The sequence below is a fragment of the Protomyctophum bolini genome, assembly GCF_963924005.1.
Source record: "Protomyctophum bolini genome assembly, chromosome: 12".
NCBI classification, from domain to species: Eukaryota; Metazoa; Chordata; class Actinopteri; order Myctophiformes; family Myctophidae; genus Protomyctophum; species Protomyctophum bolini.
The window spans coordinates 12,447,353-12,466,397 of record NC_137873.1 but is presented as its reverse complement, the minus strand read 5'-3'; the positions used below and the strand labels follow the sequence as shown (position 1 = coordinate 12,466,397).

General features: G+C 42.4%; 1 protein-coding gene across 1 annotated transcript; it reads right to left on the bottom strand.

Moving 5' to 3' along the window:
• Positions 1–993: 993 nt before the first annotated feature.
• acss2l (acyl-CoA synthetase short chain family member 2 like) lies at positions 994–18,514 on the bottom strand. Its single transcript, XM_080777987.1, has 18 exons — positions 18,274–18,514; positions 17,862–18,057; positions 15,176–15,267; positions 14,585–14,688; positions 13,075–13,147; positions 12,256–12,331; positions 10,842–10,908; positions 10,371–10,508; positions 9,723–9,893; positions 8,134–8,267; positions 6,521–6,653; positions 5,240–5,296; positions 4,626–4,706; positions 3,949–4,057; positions 3,681–3,749; positions 3,078–3,254; positions 2,295–2,369; positions 994–1,984 (listed from the first exon to the last, which is right to left on the bottom strand). The coding sequence occupies exons 1-18, from the start codon at positions 18,404–18,406 to the stop codon at positions 1,857–1,859; spliced, it is 2,013 nt and encodes a 670-aa protein (XP_080634113.1). The 5' UTR covers positions 18,407–18,514; the 3' UTR covers positions 994–1,856.
• Between the last annotated feature and the right edge of the window lie 531 nt (positions 18,515–19,045).

Genomic DNA, 19,045 nt, shown 5'->3' with positions numbered 1-19,045 from the left:
CCAATTGTCCATGAGTAGCTGTCTGCCTGCCTGTCCAATTCTCCATGAGTAGCTGTCTGTCTGCCTGTCTATGAGTAGCTGTCTGACTGCCTGCCTGTCCAATTCTCCATGAGTAGCTGTCTGTCTGTCTGCCTGTCTATGAGTAGCTGTCTGCCTGCCTGCCAGCCAGCAAGTTGGTTAACAGAAAATAAATTGTTATGGCTGAGTAAAATAAAATACAATAAACACAATTTGCCTGAAAATAGATTACCCAGCTATGACCTTTTTCATGAAAAAAAATGAGTAGTGATATGGCTGACTGAGTAAAATAAAACAATCTACCTGAAAATAGATAGCTATAAGTGAAGAGCAATTTCCGCAATTACCATTTCCGCAATTTCCGCAATTTCCATTTCCGCAATTTCCTCAATTTCCATTTCTGCAATTTCCGCAATTACCATTTCTGCAATTTCCACAATTTCCGCAATTTCCATTTCCACCATTTCCTCAATTTCCGCAATTACCATTTCCGCAATTTCCACAATTTCCATTTCCACCATTTCCTCAATTTCCTCAATTTCTGCAATTTCCGCAATTTCCATTTCCACCATTTCCGCAATTTCCGCAATTTCCATTTCTCAATTTCCGCAATTTCCATTTCCATTTCCAACTATTAATGGCAGCTGGGTTTCATCATTCAAATAAAATAGAATTCTGTCCGTTTAGCTATAAAATTATGTCAGGGAATAGGGATACATTTTCGTTCGAGTAATAGTACAACTCTAATAGTATTACTTATAATAATGTAATTAAAGATAACTTCATTCAGATTTTTTTATTTTTATTTCATTTTCCAGATTTTTTTTTCTTCTTTTTTTTAGATTTTCATTGGTGGGCCAGTCATAATGGTCCCGCGGGCCTGATGTGGCCCGCGGGCCTGAGGTTGAGTATCACTGGTTTAGGCAATTGGCACCGGGTGAAAAATGGATTACAAAATCGTCAAATACGCAAGAGTCAAATACGTAGATAATGCACTTTATTTGCAGGTCATAGAAATACTATATCACACATTGAAAAAATATACATCAAATCAGCCTTCCAATACAAGCCACTATGGAAACTGTGCAAAGCTGGCTTGCCTGTCGTAATGACAGTTCTTAAAAGGAGCTGAGAGCACCTAGGGCTATAGAACATTATGGAAAAACAAGTTCTAAGCAATGACAGAATGATTGTTTAAGAAAAAATAAACTGGCAGCAAGAGAGAGAAATATTCTGTGTCAAGAATATCTGAAATACTGTGTAATCAATAACTCGCCATTGAGAGTAATTTAAAAAGCGACAGAGTCATGCCCATGTACCGTAAACGGTAAATGTGGGCATTCAACCGTTTAGGCATGTGGGTCATGAATGCCATTTATATTTATATTCTTTTAGACCAGTGATTCTCAAACCAGAGTCCTCAAGGGAGTTCCAGGGGGGGGTCCCCTACTAAATGACGGATGGATAAGAACCACATGGACACTGTGGGTTCCTTTTATACAAATACAATACAAGACCTGAGATAACGTTTGAATTGAATTGAAAAATATCCAATTCTAAAAAAACCCGTTTAAAAACAGTTTTCTGAACAGAAATAGCCAATGTATAAAATAATAGATAAAATCTAAAATGAGACGGATGCTTTCCCATTTTTAATGGGTTTAACTGTGTAGATTTGGGGTCCCAGAGATACTAAATTCTTTATCAAATCCATGGCCCAATGGGGGTCCTGGTTGGGAATCACTGGTCTTCTAGACAGCGCGCCCTCTCCGTCTAGACCGAGGGCTTATTTATTATGCATTCTTATCTGTCCAGAGCAGACAGAGGCCTCCTCCTCCTCAGGCTGCAGCTTCGCACCTCTGGCTGATCAAGACCTCCACCACCTGGGGGTCAGCCAGGGTGGACAGGTCCCCCAGGTCCTTCTCGTGGCGCGCGATCTGCCTCAGAACTCTCCTCATGATCTTACCTGCAGAAGAACACCATTAGCCTAGTTGTTAAGCACTTGAATGAACCCGCCGCCATGCATCCCTAAATTCTGGGGTAGACATTGGTCACAAACAGCAGATCTACAAGCTCACAACGTGTCGCAACATGACATGTTGTGAGCTTGGCAGTGATGTCATTATTACATTGATGATTATCAAGCGACATACACAGTAACTATTACAATTAAACGTCCCTGACATGACCTTGTAGATCTGATATTATTATAAAAGGCTTAAGTGGTTAATGAAGTCACATTAGGTAGATGATGCTGCACACAATGTCAAAATTACCTGAGCGAGTTTTGGGGAGTGCTGGGGCGTTCTGAATGAAATCCGGAGTTGCGATTGGTCCAATTTTTTCCCTCACTAAAATAAAAGACATTTAAAATATTTACTTGCATGTGGAATTTGAATAGAAAAATGAAACACACTATAGACAAAGTGATGGCCAGAGGAGAGTATAGGAACATGGGAACGGTCAAACATATTGGGTCAGTTGGTTCACCAGAGTGCGCTTCACTGATGTCATTCCCCCCACATTCAGGGATCAATTCATTCTACTGTTATGTCCTACCAACAGCCATCAAAAAGTGTGAGTCCCTATCCTCCTTCAAAACCACCATAAAGGAATACCTGTCTGCAATTTGAAACTGGACCTATAGTCTTCTATCTTGCCAAAATAAATCACCACGCACTGATTTTTTTACTGCTACTGCACCGCTGTACGTTTTTGCAAACTGGTAATAAAGTATTCAATTACAATTTACAATTTCAATCATATATGAACTGGGGAACCCCCCCCCCCCCACACACACACACACACACACACACACACACATACACAGAGTTAGTGTCAAAGTGTCCTTGAGCAAGACTCTGAACCCCTAATTGCTCCCGATGTGCAGGTTGTATTGGTGCCTTGCATGGTTTCCTCCGGCATCGGTGTGTGAATGGGTGAATTGCACAATCTATGTAAAGCGCCTTGGATAAAGGCGCTATAAAAATTCACCGTATTATTTGACAGTAGAGTATTCAATCAATCAAAAGGTTCTTGCACTGACTCCTCTCTCTCACCCAGTCTCTTCAGCTCATCCGCCAGGGTGCCGCTGAACTCCCTGCTGTGCTTCAGGGTGACAAAGCAGTACAGACACTCCCCCTTCACCTGGTGGAGCCGGCTGACCACCGCCGCCTCGGCCACCGCCGTGTGCTGCGTCAGCACCGCCTCCACCTCTGCCGTGCTCAGCAGGTGGCCTGGAGGAGGGAGGCAAAGAGAAAGGTTAACATTGAAACGGAGGAAGACGCCTGTCAGTACAAAAATGTACTTGTAAGAGATGGCGCTGTTTTGAGGGTAGCCCGAAAGAGATTTATGCTTTTCTGGACATAGGAGCGGAATCATCTCCCGGCCGAGACCGCCGGGTGACTTCCTATTGGTTCACCAACCTATGTTTTGGAAAATTAAATAACAGATTCAAAAACTTTTTAGGATTTTACAAAAAATACACTGTGCAGGCGTGCACAATCGTGGTTTTAGTGCACTGACCAGTATTGTAGATAAAAATCCAGTAAAAATCTCTCAATAGCAATGTTGAGTTATGTCGTATGGAGAGATAACATGATCTTATCTGCCATCCGTCTGAATAAAGGATAGTGTTATAAAACGGTAACATCCAGTAGCACCTGAGACGTTTAGCATGTCGTCTATCCTTCCGGTGATCCAGTAATAGCCGTCCTTGTCCCGCCTGCAGCCTGACAAAGAACAAAAACAAGACACTAAAATGATTAAAACACGAAGTAAACAAACTACTGCCTGGCATTCATCGTCCAACCTCAGGCAAGGCTGAGGCTGCCGTCGCCCGATGGGCGACGGCAACAAAATAAGTATGTATTGGCATGTGTGTATTGGCATTAGAATGCTTATTCGCTGATAGATTGACATGTTGCTTACCGTCACCAGTCACATAGAAGCCTGGGAATTTCTTGAAGTAAGTGTTCTCAAAGCGTTGGTGGTTGTTGTACACGGTACGCATAATGCCTGGCCAGGGTCTTCTGAACACCTGTCATACACCCACAGCATGTGTACCAATATTAGACATTAACATTACTTCAATATTAATAATATGTGTACCAATATTATACAGTAATATTAATTCAATATTAATACAAATTATTATTAACATTGATTATGATGATACTTCTCCTGCTACTACTACTAATAATAATAACAACCCAATTAGATCTGAGGCCATGGCCGAGCTTGTGACGCGTCAGAACAGGTCAGCTCCATATATGGAGATCTAAGGGTTTGAGGTCAGATGTAGAGTTGCTGGCCAATATTGATGACATCAGGGATCTCCATATATGGGCTTAATATTGATGACATCATCAGGGATCTCCATCCCTGATGATGTCATGAGATGTCACGTGACATCATCAGAGAAATGCACGATTCCATAGTTAACTGGGACCGTCGGTCGCAACAATACATAGACTGAAATGCTGCATGCTAGAAAGTTATATGACTATAGCCAACGGGCAGAAAACGTCTATTGCGTGTCAGCAATATACGATAACCACCAAAAGCAGACAGCAGAGTTCTATATTCTGAACATGAGATGCAGTTACCAGGTACCCCTCCGCCTCTCCCTCCAGCTCCTCTCCGTGCTCATTGAGAATGGTGGGCTCCACACCGAAGAAAGGAAATGTCTGAAATGTCCAGATGGATGGCCTCACATTAGCTCACCCGATGTAGATTAGATCACAGTGTATTTTCAATACACCGGCACAGGCAGCACAGCTTATTCCAGATCACAATCACATCCCCATGCACATATGTCCTGTATTAAAAATGTCTCATTTAATAAAAATGTTCCCGGTTGTCCCAAATGTTAAATAATTTACAGGCGGAAATATTTTGGTACTTATCAACTAAATCTACTAACTATAGTATTGTTGCTATTATTGAGGTCTTGTTTTATTTCATAAACATTTCTAAAGTAGTGGTTCTCACCATGGGATCCAGGGACCCCCCAAGGTTACCTGGGGTCCCAAGCTAAATGATTGATAGTTAGAAAGCAATCTGACCCCGGGTCTGTAACTCTTGAGAGTGTGGAATTGGAACTGTTTAGAATCATTGGTCTACACACTACAGTGCCGTCCCTCCCATGTTTTCTGTACTGCACTTTGGACAAAAGCTTTAGCCAACTGACATCCAGGATGCAAGAGGTGTGGTTACTTACAGCAGAGCCAGGTTTCAGAGGCGTAGCAGCAGGAAGAGGAGTCAGGACGTGACCACCCTGTGGAGTCAACCGGGACATCCCAAGGGTCAATGACTGACACAATTAGCTGTGAACCAAAGTTAATTCAACTGTTGCACATTTTGCAGCACAAAGTATTGTGCCCGTTGTGCATTTTACAGGGCACAAGATGAATGAGCTATAAATTAAAATATTCATGTAGTTGATGCCTTATTTGTGGTGCAGAAGCTCAGAAAATGTTCCAAATACAAATTGTGTTGTGCATAATTTATTGCTGCGTATTAGACTGTACTTATGGCTTAAATAACAATTTGCGTATTAATCACACAGTGTAAACAAGGCTGAACTGTGTATCAGCTGGATTTACATCGGAAGCTTATCGTTTCAGTGCAGCTATAATTAAACTTAATTTAAATTAGGCTTTTATTCTGTGCTTTGTTCAGCCGCACAGGGGCTGAATGTACGACCTTTCAGTAACAGTATTTTCTCTCTAACCACAAGGTCAACAGCCGTCGTGTTCCACTGCCTGTATTTGGCAATTTGATTGAGCCATAACCACAGATTAAATATTGAGAAAGACCATGTACTGTAGGCTAAAGCCAAAAATGAATTTAGCAAGAACTTCACAAGAAACACTTTCCTGGTGTTTTTATGTGTGTAATGTGTTTTTGGATTTTTCTGTCATGTTGCCATGTTCATGACCAAACTTTGTCATGAAAATGTGGTCTCACTTCCTTCCTGGACTACAAGTGCCACCTCCACGCACCTCCACTACACTAGCTTTGAGAAGGAAAGGAAATGGTCACGTGACTTGGCTACGCCATGACACTTTCATTGGACGCTTTCATGGGAGCCAAACTACACCTGGAAGTTCGGCAGAATGCACTGGAGTCAATGAGAGCTCAGCTATGGAGCTCAGAGACAAAGGTCTCAATTGTTCATAAATAATGTTTGTTATGAGCTGGCATGTATTCATTGAACTTCTGGTGTGAGTTTGGCTCCCATGAAAGTGTCCATAAAAGTGTCATGCCCAGTCACGTGACCATTTCCTTTCCTTCTCAAAGCTTCCTTGTCCACAAGGAGGGGAAGTGTACCAAAGCATTATGGTCATTGTAGGAATTTAGCAATGCAGTCAAACCCTAGTCAAACACACAGACTTCATAATTTTTCTGGCCATATAGGGTTATCGACTACAAATAGGCTACTATTAACATTGAGTGACTGCTATTTCTTCCAGCGGTGAAATGTCCATTTAATGCTTACAGTCTCGGTTTGCCAGAAGGTGTCGACCACGGGACACCGGCGCTGGCCGACCACCTCGTGGTACCACTGCCACGCCTCTGGGTTGATTGGCTCGCCTACAGTACCCAGAATCTTCAGGCTGGAGAGGTCATACCTACCGTAATAACATACCGGTAATGAAAATATTAGTTATTGCAGTGCAGAGCTCATATAACAACAGATACAAATGACAGACTTCACAAGCAAGTGATGTAGTAACAAAGTACATGTACTGAAGTAGCAGCACTGTACTTAAGTACTTTTTAAAATATATATTATTTCAGTATTTACAATTATCAACACTTTTACTGCTACTCCACTACAGCTCAGATCCAAATACTGTACTTTTGTGAGCTTGTCATTGTCACGCCCCGCTCCTCTGGCTTTGACCATTTTGTGTTTAGTTCATGTTCTGTAATGCCTTGAATGTAATGCCTTGAATGTTAAGAAAGGAAGCGCTTGTCATGTGGGTTGACTTTGAACACTTATGACAGTCCTTACTAGGTTTTGGACTTATGTTCTGTATTTTGCCTTGTGGTGTTTGGTTTTGGTTTACTGTTTACTCTGTTGTGTTTTTGGTTGTCTTATTTTGTAGTATTGTTCTGTGCTTTCCCGCCTCCTCTTGTTGGTGTTTCCTATTTTGTCTTACCTACCTGATTATTGTATCCTAGTCACCTGTGTTCTGTTTGCACGCAGCTAAAACACAGCAGTATGCAAGGACCTTACTGTGTACCAGCATGGACAGCTGGCTCCATATACAGTTAAGAAAATGCTGGCCTGGCAACACCTAAAGTAAATAAAACACACCCGCACTTTAAAATGATCACCGTCAGCTGTATCTACCTTTTTAAAAGGGTTTGTTAGCGAACACTAAGTTATGACATCAAACGGTAAGTTACATAAGTTGAATTTTAAGTGTTATGTAATGAAATGTGTAGTACGGATCTGGGTAACATGACTGTACCCCGTTTACACTTACAATTATGCATTAATTAACCACTTTCAACCTGGTTCAAGGCACAAGCTCACAGCTGCCCCTTTTGGGCAAGTCATCTGACATTTTCAAGCTGAAGCATGTAAGATATTAAAGCTGTTGTTTAAGGAGCTTGAGAAATCTAATTTAAATCCATTTTTAATGTGCTTTCGGTGCATTTACACACACAGGTTTTCCAGTGGTTGGACAAATGAGATATCTCTCTGAATTCTCAAGATGTAGTTCATGATCAGAGCGGCTTTCTCCTTTTGACCAAAAGATGGCAGCTTGTAGTGAACGTGTGCTCCTAAGCACGGTTTAAAGATGGCAGCTTGTAGCGAACGTGTGCTCAGTTTCCCACGTGGTTCTTGGCAGGTGACCCTGGAACGAAGGCCGGCCATTCCTGTGTCCCTCGCATAAAAAACATGAAAATTGTATGTTTACACTCCTGATTGCAAATTGCCTGGAGAGCATAAACAATAATCCCCTTTTCTACGGGAGGCAGCTGCTTTTGTGAACTAGTCAACGAGCGTGTAGTTGTATGTATGTAGCTCAAAGGTAATACTATTTTGTGTGTGTGTGTGTGTGTGTGTGTGTGTGTGTGCTGTGCGTGCGTTCTTACTTCTGCAGTGGCTCTCTTCCATACTTCATCAGCAGGCGGATGGCCGTGGGCGCTGTGTAGAACTTGGTCACTTTGTACTTCTCTATGATCTCCCAGAAACGTCCCACGTGAGGATGAACTGGAATGCCTTCAAACTGTGAGACAAACACAGACACAGATCAGTATTACTATACTTGTGAAGACATCAATGTTTTAGGACAGCATGGAAAATAGCAAAGATTGCTAAATCTACAAGCTCACAGCGCTCGTAGATCGGCTATTTTTCTGTGCGTGACATAAGTGCACAACCAAGTATAAAATAGGCAAAACTCAAATCCGAAACCCTAAACCTAACCTCTACATGTCTAATCCTAACCCTACAAACTTTTGCTTTTTTAACCATTTTTAACCTTTCTCAATTTATCTTGTGAGGACCAGGAAAATGGTCCTCATAATGTCAATTTCTGAAATTCTACTATACTACACGCAAGTAGCACACACACACACACGATGGCTGATTCTTCGCTTGCGAAGATCATAGGAGGAGTTTAGAGTTAGGGGTCCTTTAGCTTTGCTTTGCAGCAGGCACGTTCATGTTGGTGTAGCCCAAGATTTAGACACTCGTAGAGTATTTTTCGATTCTGCTGTCAGAGTGATGACGTCAGAATCGAAAAATACGCTGTGAGTGTCTAAATCTTGGGCTAATGTTGGTATAATCCGATCCTTGATTCACTGCAGATTTTCAGGCAACTGGTGCACTTGAGCTCCTGTCCTGATGCGATAGAGGTCTGATTTATTGTATTTTTTATTATTTACTATAGTCCTACTAGACCCCAGGAAATCTGGCCACAAAAGATCACAGGATCTACTGAATGTACACAGTATGGCTTCCCCCTATAGTACCTCCCTTCACACTCAGTAGATCCTGTGATCTTTTGTGGCCAGATGTAATTTTATGGGGTCTAGTAAGACTATAATAAATCTTTTTTTTTTTATCGCTATAAAATTGTGTAAAAGAAATACATATTTAGCCCCGTGTTGGAATTGCACACAGGACTCTACACTGTATACTATAGAGGCCATGTCCGTGACATCATCGCACCATGAGTTATACAGGAACGCATACCGAGTGGAAAAGAACCACTTTGGCCCCGGCAGCCCATACATTCAAACAGAAAAGTCCTATCTGACTGTATAAAAAGACGTTAAACTTACAAACCAACATCTCAACTGTACAGAAAGCTTGAAGTATCCTTTTTCTATCTGCAAAGTTTTGTTTCATAAAAGTCCACCGTAGACAATAGACATGTAATGTTATGAGCTACTCAGGTCAGAGTCGGAGTTTGGAAGCACTCGTTTTCAATGACGCAACCTCCTGCTGCCTCCTGCATTATTATGTGACATTTAGAAACACTGTTGAGTGATTTCCAATGAGCGCTTTCAATCTCCAACGCTCCATGCTGCTCAATGTTTTGCCATTCAATCTAGATGATTGCAGCACAAGTGCTGCATGTGCATACCCTCTATGGACACTTTTAACTCGAGTAGTAAATGTGAGTACTTCTTCCGCCATCTGCCTGTGACGTGACAACACAGATGTTCTCACTCACCAGGACGCTGGTGGCGCCGTTGGCCAGGGGGCCATAGGTGATGTAGGAGTGGCCAGTGATCCAGCCGATGTCCGCCGTGCACCAGTACACGTCGTCATGGTGATGGTCAAACACGTACTTGAAGGTCAGCGATGTGTAGAGCAGGTACCCGGCCACAGTGTGGAGAACACCCTGTGTACAGTACAGTACAGTACACAAAAAGACAATACACATTATTAATTTGTGTACAAATGTCGTATTTGCAATCTCTCTGGAGGATTTATGTTGTGTTTATTGTGAAATTAATACCCTACTCCGTCACGCAAAAGTAGCGAAAATAGTGATTTGTGATGTTTATTTTTATTCTATCAATCAATCAATTGTGTTCTGGCATGGAGCAGTGGAGCTAACATTTTTTGGTATCAATTTATTGGTATCACAATGAAAACTCATTCATAATTCCTAATCTAACATTATATTAATGCTATATTATCATCAAAATCTTAATGTTTTGACAATTATTTGATTCTGACAGGCCACCAGCGGTAGCCTGGCACTGCCAGACTGATAACGTGGATTCACTCACACGGAACGTATGAGTGAATCCACGTTATCAGTCTACAGCAGTGGGCCCCAGCTCCCAGGTTGTGAACCACTGTCCTACCGTACCTTAGGCTTGCCAGTGGAGCCGCTGGTGTAGAGGATGAACAGAGGGTCTTCCGCGTCCATCCACTCCGGCTCACACTCCTCCGAAACGCCTGTGATGACGTCATCCCACCACACGTCACACGAAGAGTCCCATGGGGTCTGAACACGCGCGCGCACACACACACATACACACACACACACACACACACACACACACACACATACTCAGTATCAGTGGTGTAAAGCACTGATAGTGACCCACAAACTGATTTTTATGCCCATTTTATTTCATTTCAAGATATTTTTGGGCCTCTTTGTCTTTATTGATCGTTATACAGTAGGTTGACCAGAAGTCAGTCAGCCTAGGTACCCGGGCCGCTAGACCGACCGGGCCCACACATCTCAGGGGATGTAACAATTATATGGAGATTTTAGTTGACACTTCAGCCCTAGATATATTCCCTCCCGGTTTGGATAGGTTAAAGTGCCCACCTGTAGTTTGTTACAAGCAGCTGCCCGGTGCTTGACGACCAGGCATCTAGTGACGCTCACTGGGCCTCTGTACAGGGACAACATGAGGAGGCTCATAAAGTCAAGCACAGAGACAAGACAAAAATCATCCCCAAAAGCATGTCATGCTTTGCCTAAATTTCCAAATGTATAATCAGATGGGTTTTTCTAGCATGGCGGATTGATGGAAAAGACATTTCAAATAGCTAATTATTTTTAAATTAATTAATCTCTCCGTTAACCTCAATGGTTCCCTCTTCGTGTTTTATTGCAGATAACCATTAGCAGCACAGCCTTTTATTATTGCACGGCAACCACTTAAGGCCTACATACTTTTTCATACAATGAATAGCAAAAAAACAGCCTGTGTACAGGACATTGTGACGATAGCAATGCTAGGTTGAATGCGCTTCAAACCTGCAGTGTTCATTTATTAACCAAATTACCCTATTTACAATGTAGGCTTTTAGCAGATGCTCTTATCCAGAGTGATGTACAATAAGCAAGGTAAACACATACATCAAATGCAGAGAGACTTCGTAGTGCCTCAGTAAACTAGGATCGCATGTAAGCCAGGCACCTACAGTAGCATCAGTCTATAACCCATTCTGACCGGGCACCCATTTTGGTGTTAGCATCATGTTATGCTTTACCTATTGAAAAATAGCAGATCTACAAGCTCATATCGCGCCACCGAGTGGCGCGATACGAGCTTGTAGGTCTGCTATTTTTGAAAAATTCGAAGAACGACTGACATTTTTAGAATCTGATCTCAGGTCAGAATGGGTTGATCAGACCAGTGTGTGTCCAGTGGAAACCTCGTATGAATCTGATCTCAGGTCAGAATGGGATAAACATTGTACTGTCAAAATAATAATTAACTCTAGTGTCCCGATTCTGGGCATGCGAACATTCGTCAAAAAGAGGCAAATATTTGGTGAGAATTGCCAAACTCACAATGCATTGCATTCTAGATCGTATACATCAAATAGATGTATAGAGGGAAAAGGAGGGGACCATGTAGACCCCAGGGAGACACCGGGTCAATGAATTATATATGAGTTTAAGTATGTTATGGATGTTACTTTGTGTGTAATTCAAAGAATTTATGATTGCAAGTATGCACATGTCAGCTTCCCAGGTATAGCCATGCGTGCTGTTCTACGCAGTCACCATGCTTCCCTGATGAGTCACACAATGCTCCATGTTGCCCGGCAACCTGGCGCTGTTTCCCCAACAACCCCCAATAACAGCTGCGTGCGTGCGTGTGTGTGCGTCAGTAAGTGTGTCAGTGTTCGCGTGTCTGCAACTATACAGCCTTGGTTTGGTCCCATCATTACCAGTGGCTATATAGTGTCAATAGGAGCTTCTGTTTGAGCTGTAAACAGGGACCCACCTTTCACAGCATTTTTCCAGAGCCTCATCTGCAATCTGTTTAAGATTAATCAACTTCTCTCCTCTGTATACACCGTCTGTAAAATACGAGACACAGAGAGGAGAGAACGAGAGAGAGAGACAGACAGAGATCGAGTAGGAGAGGATCATAAAACAGAAAGTCAGTTGTCATGATTCCCTGATGGGCATGATTAGTCGAGAGGGTGTGTTTACACTCTGACACACTGGCAGTGTTCATATTTACTACCAGGACAAAGTCGCCCCCATAATGACAACAAACCATTAGTCACCCAGATGCCGTCATGCTTGGATGCTCCGTGGTTAACCACTTAAAGTAAACTATCTATCTCTGGGGTCCTCTGAGTGAACACAAACATTAAATGACATTGACATGCATGGAGACTTTGTCATGTGTCTGAGCAAATCGGCAAATGGCGATGGCCACCCTTGGCCAATAAGGGACCACCATTCCTGATGATGATGTACGATGATTAGAGCGCCCCTCACTTCACACGGGTGTTATTTTTACATACCACTTGAACCCTAGCATTTAGCCAAAAATAGCCGATCTGCAAGCTCACAATGCCTCGCAGCGAGGCAAAGAGGTTTGGTGTAGAAGAGAGAGTTTTGATTGATTGATTGAATACTTTATTAACAGTTTGCAAAGATAAGGCAGGGTTTAAATTAGTTGGAGATGTAAGGCCAAGCCATTGTCTGACCAGTTTGTTTTGGATGTCTGGAGTGAAAAGGCCTCTTTTGTCATTAGGGGAGCCACGTTATGTAATGTTAGCCATAATGTTGCATTGTAATTGTACTGAACCTGCTGTCACCAGGAGGCTGCTCTGAGTGTCTACAATCCTCTCACACAGAGACTCTGAAGAGAAGCCTGCAAACTAGAGAGAGAGAGAGAGAGAGAGAGAAAGGGAAAGGGGGCCATGTTTGGATCTTTACAGAATGTTGAAAGGAAGGATTAGCCAAACTGTATGGGAAAATAATTTCATTGGCGGTTATGTAACCTTTTTTGTATAGAGGCAGCCAGTTGGATGGCCTTATTATTTGATTGCCAGTTGGCAACCTTTCCTGAAACGCACTTGTGTCCTGGCTCAAGTTAATAGTTCATCCAGTTGATGACAGCTCTACAAATCAGTTCACCAGGGGACTCTGTACTCGGCAACATGTCACTGCACCTCCAAGGTGCTTTTTATTCAGATTATAATTGTATGCCAAAACCACTTTCTATCAGTAGCAATATGGACACCTATAGAACTGAAATAGGAAGGCTGGCCTCATCCCAACAAGTCTACCTGACATTTTGTATACTAGAAGATTGGATGATATAATATCCCACAACAATGACCAAGGCGAGATGAGGTTGTTTATATTTAATCCTGTCAAAAAATATCCCTGGCAGCGGCGGGCACACTTGAAAGAAATCCCAAGAGCAGCCAGGAAGTATTTTTAACAGCAACACAAACCTCTACATGGATATGAAAGGTTGAATGGCTAAATGGCTAAAATAGCTTTGGCGGCGTGTCAGAATTTACTGTGCGATCCCTTCATGAGCTGACAGTAAATGTTTGACCCATATTTCAACCCTTTGGTGTGCAGGTGTTGCGAATGCTGCTGTTCACAGCCTGAGCAGCTGATCACAGGACCAGAGCAGACCAGACTAAACATGTATCTGAGCAGCTGATCACAGGACCAGAGCAGACCAGACTAAACATGTATTCCCCGGTGAAATGGGGTCACATAAACAAAACCCTGCTGCTGATTAGGGGTGCAACAGTTAATCAAACTAGTCAACTGGATAAAAAATAACGGTTTTAACAACATCATCGATTTGGGGCAAAAGAATAGCTTTTTCTGTCATTTATATGGGTGCTACAGGAAGTTTCATGACGACATGTAGCCTTGTACTTCCTGTAATTCTGGTTAGACACTTTTGCCAGTATTTCTTTTCCTTTATCTCCTTGTGAGATGGAGATAAAACTGGGAAGGAGGTTAACTTGTCTGTTATCACTTCATTGAATAAGGTTGAATGATGGAGTGGTTTCCTTCACACACACTGATAGAAGGCCACACAGTGTGAAGTGAAGGCCGTTTGAAAGGCAATTTTCGGACAATGTATCTGCCACTTGGAATAGACCTGACGGGGTGAAGCCCTCCCGCCTCGCAAACCAAGCAGCTTTAAAACCCTGAATGACCACTTCCAGATTCATGTTTAATACTGCCTCTTAATTAACCCTGTCATCCCTATTTTGGGCATGTCGTTATATAGGCAAAAAGCTGTACGGCTTAATTGGTTACTCTCCTTTTTAGAATGAGCTTACCACAATGGAGTGAACAGCTCCTATCCGGGCACACGCCAGCATTGTGTACACAAGCTCTGGAATCATGGGAAGGTAGATGGCCACCCGGTCTCCCTTTTTCACACCTGTAGAAAGAAGACCGAGGGAGTGCGAGGGTCTAAAGGCCTATTCATAGTCTGGATTTTCGGTGGTGAGGTGACCACCGCTCCGGTGGTGAGCTGACCACCGGAGCTGAAATAAGGTTGAGCGGTGGTGAGTAAAAACAGAGAGAAGTGCTGGAGCGGTGGCGGTGGTTTGCTCTTCACCGCGGCTCGTGACGTCATGTTGTAGTTCGGTGGTCACCTAACCACTGAAAATCCAGACTATGTATGAGCCTTAAGACTAAGTAATGGCTGTGTAGGAGTTGTGTAGGAGTTTTGTTTTAAAATAAGCACAAATGTATTGTATTATGCTTGATTTCAATAACATGTATAATAGTCCACAGGGGCTCGTGAGACACTGATACGGCATGTGTATGTGTATCAGTCGTGTTACAGTTGTGTTAACGATACCATGATAATGTCACTGAAAATGTAGACGGGTCTATGGCAGATGTAGAGTTAGGTTTCTTACCCATCTGTTTGAGGACATTGGCACACCTGCACACCTGGCTGAGCAGCTGACTGTATGTGATAGCCATGTGCTGATCGGGTGAGTTCCCCTCCCTGGAAAAACAACAAACCAGCAATAAAGACAATATTATGTACCTTTAGCAAACAGTTCTCACATTTGTCTGTGATACGCTGTATGATAGTTTGACTGTGAATAAGACTATTGATTGTCAAACAGCTGGAGTATTTTCATATTTGGGGAAATAGATGCTCATTGCTTGCAATAAAGCTGCAATGTGAGATGATGATGAGGTGATTGCAACTGTAATACGCAGGATTCAAACCCTTTTTTTCCACCCAATTATCTTTGCCTGGAAATATAACCACAGACTTTGTGAACAAGCAAAATTGATCAATATCGGTGGATCACCTTTGAATTGTGGAGAAACTATTCAATAGCATCACAGCATGAATGTGAGCTCATACAGGAGATAACATGTAACCATTGCTGACTGCTCAAATATTGGGTTTGGATGTGTGTCAGGCTTGAACAATTATGGTAGCACAATGTACTGTAGCACAGAGCCAATAGGCACTGGCCAGGGCAGCGCCAGCATGCCTGCACAGCGCGTGCCTCTGTTGTGGGACAGACGCCAGAGAACCGCAACAACTTAACATTGACCTTATCGCCAGAACAGAAATGGTGAAACAAAGTGATAACAGTGATGAAACTATGAGTAACTGTGGACTGACTCGATATACAAATTATGCAAGTGGGCAGATCAAGAGATTGGGAATAGTCTTGGCCTAAATCCATCTGACATGAGTCAAACCTCCAACGGTAAACCTGGCGTCTCTCATCTAATGCTTGCGGCCATTAAAGATACAATATAACTTTGAGGCATACAATTAAAAAAATGAAACCTAGCTGTGACTTCAAATAAATACAATGTTATAATAATATGAATAATGCATTTTATTTATAAAGCGCTTTAGTATCAAACCACCGTTCCTGTAAATAATGCACCACTTTAATTTAGTTTAAGTTAATATTCTACCTCTACAATACAAGCACAGCCAGGTAGTCTCATGGCAACCACTGAAGAGAACTGCACTTTCTCCACATTTCCTCACTCACAGAGAGACACAATACACTGACAAACACATTGTAGCTGACATTTAACATTAAGTGTCTTGGCCGGCACCATTCTCTCCAGTGAAAATGTCATGGTTAAAATTGTGTAATATTATACCACTGGCTACTTGATGAAACCATATATGTTTTGTTTAGTTTTTAATTTTAATCTATTTTTTGTCAGAATTTTATTGAGAGGCTGGCCCTAGACTAGAGGATGAGAATGGTCTATTTCTAAGTATACTTCAAGGACACAAAAAAACAATGAGAGGGTTCATTTAATTCTCAGTCTGCAGTAAACAAAACATGACAGTAAAGTGAAGATTTCAGGTAATGCCTAAAAAAGAAAGACCATTACTGCATCAAATGTTATCAACAAACTATACTATAAAAACTGGTCAAACATCAGCAACATTGTCAAATAATATAAGAAAGAAAAACAATATTTCGATTAGCAAATGCCTCGCGATCTAAATGTAATTGCTACAATTTGCTTGTCAGAGTGGGGGGTCCCCAATTCAAATATGATTACTTTGGGGGGTCCCCAGTTCAAATATGATTATTTTGGGAGGTTGCGGCCTGAAAAGGTTGAGAACCACTGGTCGAGACTCTAGGCAGTCTCAGTGGAGAAGAATTCCCATCACTTGTGAACAGGACGTTGATAAGAAGTGGTGGGCTTTGTTGACGAGCTGGGATATGTTCCTTTGCCACAGTATGGCGGCATGTAGTGGCATGGAACCAACATGACAGTTCACATTACATATGAACACTGTAATATAACTTATGTGCATACTGGCCGGTCTTACAATTAGGCTACTTGTAAGACCGGCCAGTATGATTGGGCTACTTGAAGTAGCCCAATCACTGTACCTCTTCCAAGCTGGCCGAACAACAATTCCTTGTTTGCTGAGTCGTCAGGTGTACAGGGTAAATATTTGCACCTATGTGAAATGAAACCCTATAACAAGTACAGCCTTATACCGTAGCTGGCTTAGGATGTGTGGCTTTATTGTCTCAACCTTGGTCAAAACGTCCTTAAAGGAATATGAATTCAATGAATCCATTCGAGGCTAAAAGTATTTCTAAACTGTAATTAAACCCCTTTAAGGTCCTTTAAGGTCCTCGTCAGAGTGTTCCTGTATGTAAATAGACACAGGGAGACCGTAAGACTTTATTTGGGTCATTGGATTAGACTCTAATTATTCTATTAATAATGGGACAATATTATATTAAAACATTATGTTTTGTGTTATGTATTATGTATTTTTAAATAATATCTAAAGGGATATCAGTCTCTGGCGGCTAAATGAATGTTTCCCAATGAGATCAATAAAGGTATCTATTTTAGCCAAGATTCAAATTAATTCTAAGAATTTTGGAAACAATCCTGGCAGAGGTCTCCGTTTGGATTTCAACAGAACTTTTGGACTAGGTGTTTGAACCACACACTGTCAAAGCTTGTTTTCATGCACTGACACTGAGGGGACATTGCATTGCCATTGACACACATAACTCAGGGTAGTCTTTCAGATGAGGATGTTCTTTTTGACCATGTGTAAATATTGTTGCTTACCAGTAATAGGCAACCTGGTCACCAAGATTCTTCTCCCTCACATTTCTATCAAGGACATTGTAGCACATGTTGGTTTTGGCGCCCTCCGTGCACTTCACGAAAATGTCCCCTTTTGTCATGTCAAAGTTGTACTGCAGCATTGGTCCTATTGCGGGCTTCTTCCAGAAGAAGTCACTGGCAACCTCTTTCCAGAAAGCTGAAAGAGAGTGACTTTATTGAAAAAAATGTTTTTGCATGGTATATTCTAGCATCGCAAAAAGCGATGTCAGACAGAGAAATTGAGGCAGATATGGAGACATGCACACTGTATGCAGTCAGGGAAGGAGAGGGAGAGGCAGAGGAAGGCGGACATGATGATGACAGAGATGTTGAACTGCAGGTAAATGGTTTTAAGTACAACCAATAGACCTACCTTCAGGATCATCCAGAGACTTCCTGTAAAGTGCTAAATAGGAGCTGAAATCAGGCACATGAGCATCCCTCTTCAAGTCAGGAGGAGGGTAGTACATTGTGTCCTGTATATGCTGGGATCCAGGAACAACCATTGTTGCGGATATAGATGCAGGCCTGGCCTATAATAGCATTGGAGGTTGAGAGAGAGAGAGAGAAAAGGGGTTAATCCTGAGCCACTGCTGATCAGACTATTCTCCTGGGGGCCAGCAGGTAAGAACACTACAAGGCCTCTGGTATTGAAGCAGAACACTTCAGTACAAGTACCACCAACAGGACCCGCCCCTAAGACCGCTCTTCCCCAGTCTGCTTAGTGCCAGGCCAGCCAATCGCATCACACGCTTCGGCACTCCCACTTTTTCATTGGCTGCCCTGTCGCTCGTCTGTTGGTGGCATTATGCTATGGGGGAGGACCATGACTATAGGGGAGGACTGACTGGCTGGCTGGCTAACTGACTGACAGGATGAATGCTGGGATTCACTGTTATGTGGTGTACTGTGTGTGTGTGTGTGTGTGTGTGTGTGTGTGTGTGTGTGTGTGTGTGTGTGTGTGTGTGTGTGTGTGTGTGTGTGTGTGTGTGTGTGTGTGTGTGTGTGTGTGTGTGTGTGTGTGTGTGTGTGTGTGTGTGTGAGAGAAATTATCAGAGAGAGGATCACTCCTGCTCACTACTGTACACAAATATGATCTCTGTACCTCTCATATCGTACAAATGGACTTGTATTACTGGATCCTC